This window comes from Paramisgurnus dabryanus, chromosome 7 (assembly GCF_030506205.2).
Source record: "Paramisgurnus dabryanus chromosome 7, PD_genome_1.1, whole genome shotgun sequence".
NCBI classification, from domain to species: domain Eukaryota; kingdom Metazoa; phylum Chordata; class Actinopteri; order Cypriniformes; family Cobitidae; genus Paramisgurnus; species Paramisgurnus dabryanus.
The window spans coordinates 3115167-3125109 of NC_133343.1; the positions used below are offsets into that span (position 1 = coordinate 3115167).

The 9943-nt window shown below is 38.5% G+C and overlaps 2 protein-coding genes across 7 annotated transcripts in view; both read left to right on the top strand.

The window, feature by feature from the left end:
* gad1b (glutamate decarboxylase 1b) overlaps positions 1 to 2631 on the top strand; it is a 30499-nt gene extending 27868 nt beyond the window's left edge. For all 6 annotated transcript variants that reach the window (XM_065293815.2, XM_065293810.2, XM_065293813.2 and 3 more), the window contains 4 exons: positions 380 to 529; positions 624 to 731; positions 819 to 908; positions 1029 to 2631. In XM_065293815.2, coding sequence (XP_065149887.1) covers positions 380 to 529; positions 624 to 731; positions 819 to 908; positions 1029 to 1202 — 522 coding nt within the window. In that variant the 3' untranslated portion in view covers positions 1203 to 2631. The remainder of the gene's footprint in view (positions 1 to 379; positions 530 to 623; positions 732 to 818; positions 909 to 1028) is intronic.
* A 1208-nt stretch (positions 2632 to 3839) lies between these two features.
* On the top strand, positions 3840 to 8689 carry gorasp2 (golgi reassembly stacking protein 2). The gene is made up of 10 exons (XM_065293809.2): positions 3840 to 4111; positions 4740 to 4820; positions 5209 to 5412; positions 5895 to 5981; positions 6826 to 6956; positions 7036 to 7168; positions 7239 to 7362; positions 7473 to 7559; positions 7673 to 7804; positions 7884 to 8689. The coding sequence occupies exons 1-10, from the start codon at positions 4049 to 4051 to the stop codon at positions 8168 to 8170; spliced, it is 1329 nt and encodes a 442-aa protein (XP_065149881.1). The 5' UTR covers positions 3840 to 4048; the 3' UTR covers positions 8171 to 8689.
* The last annotated feature ends 1254 nt before the right edge of the window (positions 8690 to 9943 follow it).

The following is a 9943-nucleotide window of genomic DNA, read 5'->3' on the forward strand; positions in this document are numbered from 1 at the left end:
GCCCAATATCATTGGTATTAAAAATTGTCCCTCCATAGACATAGATGTAGTGTCCTTGATGTTAGGTTTGTGAAGAGCTTTTTTGAAGCCAATAGTTGGCAGGGCCTGCCGTCGCCATTTTGGCATCACATCACCACGCATCAATCAAAAATAACAAAAAATGGGTAAATAGGTGGGACGTGGGTGAAGCTAAAGTGGTTGGCTGCTAAAACCAACCACATATAATGGTTCCGGCGCCCATGTGTACAATAACGTACGAAGTTGGCACCTCGCAAAATAATTACAAATTGCAATGAGATTGTGTTGGTTTTACAGCTTGCCTTGAAATCGAGTGTTTTAATTATTTCTAGCATTATTTAACACAATATATCTGTTACAGGGCATCCTGCAGGGCTGCAACTCGATGTCTGCTGGATATCTCTTCCAACCAGACAAACAGTACGATGTCACCTACGACACAGGAGACAAGGCCATCCAGTGTGGCAGACATGTGGACATCTTCAAGTTCTGGCTCATGTGGAAAGCCAAGGTGAGTTGCTATTATGCAGTTTATTTCTAACTAATCCAGTATTTTGGTAACCATTATGCATTCTTCACATTATTGGTCAATTTGTTGCATGCAGGGCACAGTTGGGTTCGAGCAGCACATTGACAAATGTCTGGAGATCTCTGATTATCTTTACAACAAAATCAAGAACCGTGAGGGATATGAAATGGTCTTTCAAGGCCAGGTTTGTATCTATTCACACACAGACTGACAGAATTGTTTTATTTTTGTGATAGTGTTTGTAATGCACTGTTTTCTTTTCATTTTGTAGCCCCAGCATACAAATGTTTGCTTCTGGTACGTTCCACCGAGTTTGCGCGGCATGCCAGACGGAGATGAACGAAGAGAGAAGCTACACAAGGTATTACATCTCATCTCGTACCTTACTCCATCTGCACTGTGATTTAAACACTAAATCCACCACAAACTCCAACATGCTTGTACAATGTTAGATATCTCAATTACTCTGTTTCCCCTGTAGGTGGCGCCAAAAATCAAAGCAATGATGATGGAGTGCGGTACAACCATGGTAGGATACCAGCCACAGGGTGACAAAGTCAACTTTTTCCGAATGGTCGTCTCGAATCATGCAGCCACCAAATCTGACATCGATTTCCTCATCGATGAGATCGAAAGGTTGGGTAACGACCTGTGAGAGCGCCGCTCTGCTGGATGGAGGCCACGATTTCAGCTCCAATGCACAATGCATTTACACATCCACTCAAAGCAACAGACTTTGCGTTCTGCACGTTTATTGGCTATGTTTCAACATCGTGTTGTGGTCCAATATGTTCTGTCCTCTATATTATTAAATATTTAACTTGCAGATTACAACGTCTCGGTAGCTACAGTCACCTTACAGCATAGTTTAACTTCATTGGAATCGTACTCTGATGTGTGTACCAGTCGGTGCTCTGTTTGTACATACTACATATATAAAGACAAGACGCAGCACCCTTTCAATGAAGCTCAAACCCCTTTCTGTGTAGTTGTGGGGTCTGTGTGTGAACCAGTGGTTGTGATACAAACTGTATTTGAGTGTTGTGTTCCTAGATCTTACCTTGTTAGTAGGTCATATAAAGCGACTACTCGGCACCTTTGTGAGGTGAAAGATAAGTATTTCATTTTTTAGTACTTTGAAATGAATATATAATTATTATGTGACCTGAGGTGTGTTCAAAGGTTCAGTTTTTTTCCATTTGTAATGTTTATTCACTTGTATTTTATAAAAAAATTATTATAATCAAATACGTTTAATGTTTATGGTCCAGTGGTGTACTTGTGAGCCAAAGACAGAACTAGTGCCATACATTTACTATACACTCAATATTATAAGCAAGCATATAAATGATAATAATCTATAGACATTTATATAAACATAATGTATATGTTTGTTGTTCAACAGGCCCTTAACTCTGTGCAATCAGTGTGTTATAATGTGTGTAAACTGTGCGTATATTTGACTGAATGTTACGAGCAATCCTCTCAATTATTTGAAATATGTTAGTTACAATAACAGATATTTAATACTGTTTATTAATATTCTACTCAGGCGACTATAGCGATGCATTTAGTGTAAAAAAAGAAACAACAAGAGAAAATGAATAAAGCAAAAAGCACAAACTTTGAAGACTGAAAATGTCCTCAGGATGCTGAAAGATTGTGTAATATAAACATTTATTAAAGGTTTATTGATATTTCCATACTGTATTTAGATTCAACTGTTGTGAGTCTTTGAAACATGTGAAAGATGAGTGTTTATTTAATCTTGTCTTTGTTCAAAGTGTTTTTGATGACTAAAATCTGCACAATAATCTTTATCCTGTATTGTTGACAGTATATTATACGTTGAATGTGAGGAGGTCGCTTGGGGCCTCTCAGTACGACTGGCACTTTAAAATGCAATCACAATATATGTAAACTGTTACTTACACTTGTACAGTGCATAATAAAATCTATTAAAGTATAAGAATGATCTGTTAGTCGTCAATTTAAAATGTAAATTATATGATATACACTGGAATATATTATTATATATCTTAAACTGTTATTTTAATGCTAAAATAAACTGGTTTCATTCTGTATTTGTTTGTGTTTTATTTCATTATCCATCTGTAATAAGTTCTCATATAACTAAAAGGTAAGAAGGAGGATTAGGGCCAAGCTAAAATAAAAAAAATAAAACCATCTCGAGATTAAAGTCATTAAGATGCTAGAATAGCCATTATTTAACGAGAAAAAAGTGAGAATAAATATAATTTCGAGAATAAAGTCAATATATTGTGTGTAGTGAATTGTGTGAATTTATATCACTGTCTTAATGCAGTAAACAACGTAAACAATAAGCCTAAACTGAAATATTGACTTCATTCTCGAATTTTTTTTAACGATTTTATTCTTGTTAAAAAAACGACTTTATTCTCGCATTTTAATGACTTTAATCTCGAGATGATTTAATTTTTTTTTTTAGCTTGGCGCTAATCCTCCTTCGTAAAAAGGCCATACAGTTTCTTCGGTCATTTTTTTCCCTTGTTATAACATTTATTTATTTATTTTCCCTTTAGTCTTTTTCTGTTCCCTGTACAATAATTTACCTGCCACAGGGAGGCAGCACCTTCACAGTTTAACGCTAGGTTTGTTCGACTTCATGCCACAAGAACTGACACGGCAGATGACGTCAAAGTACCGCGAGGGCGATTCGAGAAATCATACGTAGAGGTCTGCTTTCAAATCGTTCTCGCGAAACTTTGACGTCATCCGCATGGAGTCGAACAAACTTATTGATAATAATATCATATTCCACGTTGCATATTGATGCACTTTGTTGTATACTAAAAGTAGAATCGTTAATGCATTACAAGTATTGCGTACTATTTCTTCATATTAAAATGTAAATTCACCCCAGCTACTTCTATAAAAAGAAACTACAAGTATTTAGAATATTTTTTTACAATATTCACAGTCGACTATGATTGGGTCTTCCTGCTCAGCGTTGGGAAAAGTAACAGTATAACATGTTTACGTGCTTAATTAACAGTAGTATATTCTAGATAATATTAATTTCCGATTTATAATTTAAATAAAATAAATTTAAAATAAAATAATTTAAATACGACAAATATACCTAATAACTACCGGGACATTAAACCACGCCCACGAGTATCATCATCCTGTCAGTTTTCACCATTCAGTCTAATCGGTCTGCAAGCATCGTCATTCAAATGTATTACACAAACAAATGACTTAATAATTAACTTCTGTCTCAACTAATTCATGAAATGATAACATCTCCGCGTTGAACCGAGCGCAGTTTAGAGAGCTGCGGTGGTTCTCACCTGCACGCCACATAAGCACGAGCCCGCTTCCTGCAGCACTGCCACGTCACTTACACACACAGTCGTGGCGAACATCCCAGTGATACTTGCTCGCGCTCACTGTCCAACAAAACCGGCGAAATAATAAAACGGACAGAATTCTCACCGGTGACACGGAGCGGGGAACATGGGGGGATCGCAAAGCGTGGAAATTCCCGGAGGCGGCTCGGAGGGCTATCATGTTCTCAGAGTGAGTGTAACGTTAGTCCGTCTCGCGAGTCCCCGGAGGCGGAGAATTCAAATCGAGGCCGGGGATGTTAGCGCGGCCTGCTAAGAGTGGCTAAATGCTAGTTCTGCTAAATTTAAAGCTCTGCAGTTAAATACAATCGCAGTTTAGTTTATGGACGTTAATTAAATGTAGCGTGCAAAGACTGTTGCCTTATTTAATGCGCGAGTAGATTTTTGTCTTTTTATTGTACGCTGTTTTTTTATTATTTGATGGACTGCTGGGCTAAACATTCACACCTCAAAGAGCTTTACTGATTGAATGTTCCGTTTTAGTCATCACAATAACTCAGATTAACCTGAACTGCAGGTCGACATCATTCTTTTTAAACAAATTTTGAAATGATCATGAGAATGAATGCCATGTCATGTCATTTTTACATTGGGTTGGTAGATCCTAAATGCATGACAGCTTGTTTTAAAAGGCAATTTACTTTTGCATCATTAAAAGTGTACAGTTTAATACGATGTCAGCCAAAATAGGCCAATCTGATGTTTTCTAGGGGGCATAGAAATCTGGGGGTAGATCTTATGGAAGTGTTTGTTGTATTTGAATATAATGATTTAACTGGGGTGTCATCTCTCTTATGCAGGTGCAGGAGAATTCACCTGGACACAGAGCAGGTCTAGAGCCTTTCTTTGACTTCATTGTGTCAATCAACAACACCAGACTGGTATGTTTGTTGTGAATGTGGTCTATGATCAATCTTCATCTTATCAATAACAAAGCATTTGTTAAATCACAGTCAAAACCAGGTGTCACTATGAGTAGTTTTTGTGTTCGTAGTTTTTATTTCTGCAGCTTAAATTAAAATAATTAATGCTAATAGTATTTGTGGATAGCCTGGTAAAACAATTGCAGACAAATTGCATTCTCTATTTATGTAACATCATCTTCCTCGTCTTGACTCCGCCTGTGATAATTTCAAATTCCTGTTTCTTTGTTGCCATGACAGGTTAATAACAACATAATTTTATCTGCTTTGATACGTACAAACGTCTCTTTCTGTTGATAAATTCACATCTTACTCACGTTTTGCTTTGTTTCTCTTCCTTATTAAGAACAAGGATAATGACACGTTAAAAGACGTACTGAAGGCAAGTGTCGAGAAGCCGGTGAAGATGCTGGTGTACAGCAGCAAGACTCTGGAGCTGCGGGAAGCCACCGTTACCCCTAGCAACATGTGGGGTGGGCAAGGACTTCTTGGGGTTAGCATCCGCTTTTGCAGCTTCGAGGGAGCCAATGAAAACGTCTGGCATGTTTTGGTGAGTAATTTTTGCCAATGAAAAGGATTTGGCATTTACAGCACGCAGCTGTAACATACTATACGCGGGGAAAAACTTAATAAGATTACCACCAAGTGTTTTTGAATTACAGGGTTCTCACGGGTCATGGAATATCATGGAATTGTATAAAGGTCTTTCCAGACATTGAAAGTCAGGGAATTTTATATTTTTTTACCAAGTCATGGAATATCAGGGATTTTTGTTTGTTGCATATAAAAAAGGTGTACACTACATTATCTATGCTCAGGTGAAAGTTGTCAGGGAAAATCTGGGAATTTGACATTTGAACCCTAAATTAGCTGTAAACAATCCAGACTTGGATGCTAGACACTGAGTATGGTGGTTTTAATGGGTGTGTTCTTGCTAAACCGACCGGTTGGTTGAGCTGCTAAAGGTGGAATGGGGTTTTGTCAGTGAAAACATGCTCTCATTTCTTGCCCCTTGATTGGTCTGTTTTACAGGAAGTGGAGCCAAATTCTCCGGCAGCATTGGCGGGTTTAAGACCTCACACCGACTATATCATCGGAGCAGACACTGTTATGAATGAGGTATTACTTAAACTTTGCTCATCCTTAACATTTCTTAAAATTAATGCATATTTTGTAAAAACAGTGGTTTGTTCAATAAAATAAAACTTAATGCCCCAAACTTGTATGATTTTATTTCTTCACACAAGATGTTTTTAGAGTAATGTGTTTAGGGATGCATAACGATTAATCATGATTAATCGTGATTAATCTATAGCCGAATAAAAGTTTTTGTTTACATCATATGTGTGTGAACTGTGTATAATAATTTTGTATAGATACATGCACACACATGCTTGTATATATTTAAGAAATGTTGACATGTGTATATACAGTTTGTATATTTATGTATAATTTATATTATATATAAATGAAGAGTTTCGTTGCAAAACGAGATAAAAACTTTTTTTGGTTGTGCATTCCAAATAATATCAATTCAACTGCAGTTGGTTTGTTTTGATTTAAACCTTCATAACTTAAAAAATACAACTAAGTAGCACCATAAAACAAAATAATAACATAATAATAATAAACATGTTTTGACAAAAATGTTACAAACGGATTTATCTCGTTTTGCAACAAAACTCTTCAAATATAAATACCTAATATATAAATATATATTTTTATTTATACATGCATGTGTGCATATTTATATATACATCATTATTATTCACAGTTAACACATATATATGATGTAAACAAAAACTTTTATTCTGCTATAGATTAATCGCTATGCATCCCTTGAGGTGAAAATGTCATTTTTTGGTTAACGATTCATTTAACTTCAAATCTGACGATTGAATGTATGTGTCTTTGCTTTATGAACTGTTTGATTATATTTGTGTATTTTTCGTTCTTTCTGCAGTCAGAAGATTTATTCTCATTGATAGAAACTCACGAGGGCAAAGGACTGAAGCTTTACGTCTACAACACAGACACAGATAACTGCAGGGAAGTGGTCATCACTCCCAATAGTGCCTGGGGTGGAGAGGGCAGGTGTGTGTTTGTCAAACTTTTTCTTCTTGGTTCCTGCCTTCGCACAAATCTCAGTTTTTTGTAATCTCTGTCTGTTCAGTCTCGGCTGCGGTATTGGATACGGTTACCTGCACAGAATCCCGACTCGGCCCTTTGAAGAGGGAAAGAAAATAAGCTTTCCTGGACACACTCACAGTGAGCCTGCCAGCCCATTGAAGGATGGTTTTACAGAGGTCAGTAAGTTTGTGCGTGTGAGTGATCTTTTAGTTTTGAGAATTGACATTTAATGATCTCCTCTGTTAGGTTCAGCTGTCTGCGGTAACTCCGCCCCCTGTGCCACACCCCAACCCCACAGGGCTTGAGGATAGTTTATCTGGCCTGTCACTCAGCTCTGCCCCGCCTCACATGCCAAGTGAACTCCACACAGGTGTGACCTTGTTTGGTACCATTCTGTGCTTTTTCTTCATTGACTTTTTTATTTTTAAACGTAAAGTATGACAAATTAAATGTAATGGATAATTGATGTTTTTGGATCAGGTGTTCCCACAGTCCCCCTACTGCCTACTCAGATGAGCCCAGGGTTGGGTTCTCTTCCTTCTGTTAACCCCTCCACCACCCTACCAGGTGCAGAGCATAAACTTTCCCATCTGTTTTTGTTGATGTCCCCCATACAGTTATATCTGCAAAGATCTCATGTTACAAAAGATGGTGTAGATAAATAATATTTGTGTTTTCAGGTTTGATGCCATTACCGTCCGGCCTTCCTCCCTTCCCAAACCTCGCCAACCTCCCGAACTTCAATCTACCATTACCTGACCTTAGCACAGTAGCGTTAGCTGGAATCAGTGGGTTACCTCCTCCTACAGCAGGTACACAGACACACAGATGCGGTTACAAAAACGACAAAAAATGCTGCGAATGTTAAAAATCGTTCTCTTTCTTTTGTAGGTTTACCACCTCTCCCTCCTCTGAACCTGCCTGGCATCTCCCCTTTGCCCATGCCCACCGTTCTCCCCACCACGTTGCCCAGCATGCCAGGGGTCGCGCTGCCATCAACCCTTGCCCCCTCTGACTTCGTACCTCGCACCGCCTTATCGACCGAGCAGACTCAAGCACTGACACTGGATGCCACGCCCACCCCTGCAGTCAAAGACACGCCCACAGCGATGCCTGTCGCCAAGGAGACCGTCCCACAGGAAACAACGGTTGCACATGCTGCGCTACAGTCCTCGTAACAATCGTGCCGGGGTATCTCTAATGTATTTATTCAGTACAAAAGATTCCAGTGTGCAAACACGCACAGTTCTGGTGAGAGACACCAGAGGGTATGAAGCGATGGACAGACGTTTATTAAACCGTAAATAATACGAAGAGAGCAGGTGTGACACTAGGAAACGGAGCGCATGCATGTCCAGTGTGGTCTCTCCTCAGACGCTGTGCTTTCTTATGCTTTTTCTTTCTGTATATCCTGTAATCAACTTTCAGATGTTAGTATAGCATTCCTTGTAATTACCAATTGCTATGTGATTTTACTATGTCATGACTTCTTTCTTTGCACATTTATTTCAATCGCTCTTTTTCATGGCGCTCTCGGACCGGGCCTCTGTTTCGCTCACACACTTAGTAAAATAGATCCACTGTATAGATGGATGGAAACACATAAATGAGCTGCAGGGCTAAATGTGCTTGTGCAGTTTGGAGATTGTGAAGGAATCTTATTCGAAAGCACACAGGCAATAAACTACCAAGTTTTACACTATGTTTGGTTCTTTGACTCACTTGAGTTTAGATGGTTACCATGTTGATGTAGACGGTGACGTAACATGGAGTTAGTGGACTGACTGATGTTGGTTTTTCTAATGGCTGACATAGCAGGGTCCTGGAAGGCAGTATACTTAAAATACAACATAATGGAAGCAGAGATTTATTGAATTGAACAGTCTGGATTTTAAATGTAATCTAACACTGTTGTTCATCCACAAAAATGATTTTAAAATAGCTCAAATATTTGACAATAAATCACATTGACTACTTGTGTGCACTTAATGCAAATTCATAAAAAGCACTCCAACCAGAAAGAAAAAATCAAGTAGCGTAAAAGTTTGGATTTTCGGGACCCTTTTTCGATTAGTAAACATTGTGACTTTTTTGTGGGTGGAGTTTAAGTGGAGGCAGGAAGACCACTGACTGCTTCAATAATGCTAGCTAAATTAAATATGATTAAAGGCGGGGTGCATGATTTTTGAAAAACACTTTGGAAAAGGGACGAGTACCAAAACACACTTGTAGCCAATCAGCAGTAAGGGGCGTGTCTACTAACCAACATCGTTACCTGGGTTGTTCAGGTGATTTCAAATATCAACATTGGCTTTCAGAGATCATGCACCCTGCCTTTAAGTCGCCTTAAAGGGACAGTAAGTAGGGTTTTAAGTGTTTTATTAATCAAAATCAATGTCTTTATTCATAAATATGTCCTCGTTTGTGTCAAATGACCTCTGCCAGTGATCAGTAAGTCCAGGGATGCTTCCATGTTGTTCCGCCGTATTGATAAACTATAATAGCAAAGAGGGACAAAAAGCACTAGCCTACCAACGCGTTTCCACAACGCGTTTTCATTCAGAACATGTGAACCAGCTGAAACGGACAAGGAGATCAGTGATTACATAACGTTGTGTCGTGTTGCTATTTGCTCATCGCTGCGATCTTTTCCCAGACCTCGCCCACCTGCCGTACCATATGACCGGAAGTAAAGAGAGATCGTTTCTAGGAGGGGAAGAGATTAGCATTTTTGATTTAAGGTTATATGGGCACAAGGATCGTTTTTTAAATGAAGAAGATCACAGATAAGTCTTTCCAAAACAAATTACAGTTTTTCATTTTAATTTCATTGTGACTTTAATAAATGCTGTAGAAGTACTGGCTAGAGGGGATGCAGCTACGGCCAAATCTCGCGAGATGTTGGAATGAAAACAGCGCTCATCCGGAGATATTTTCGTCACAGCTGTATC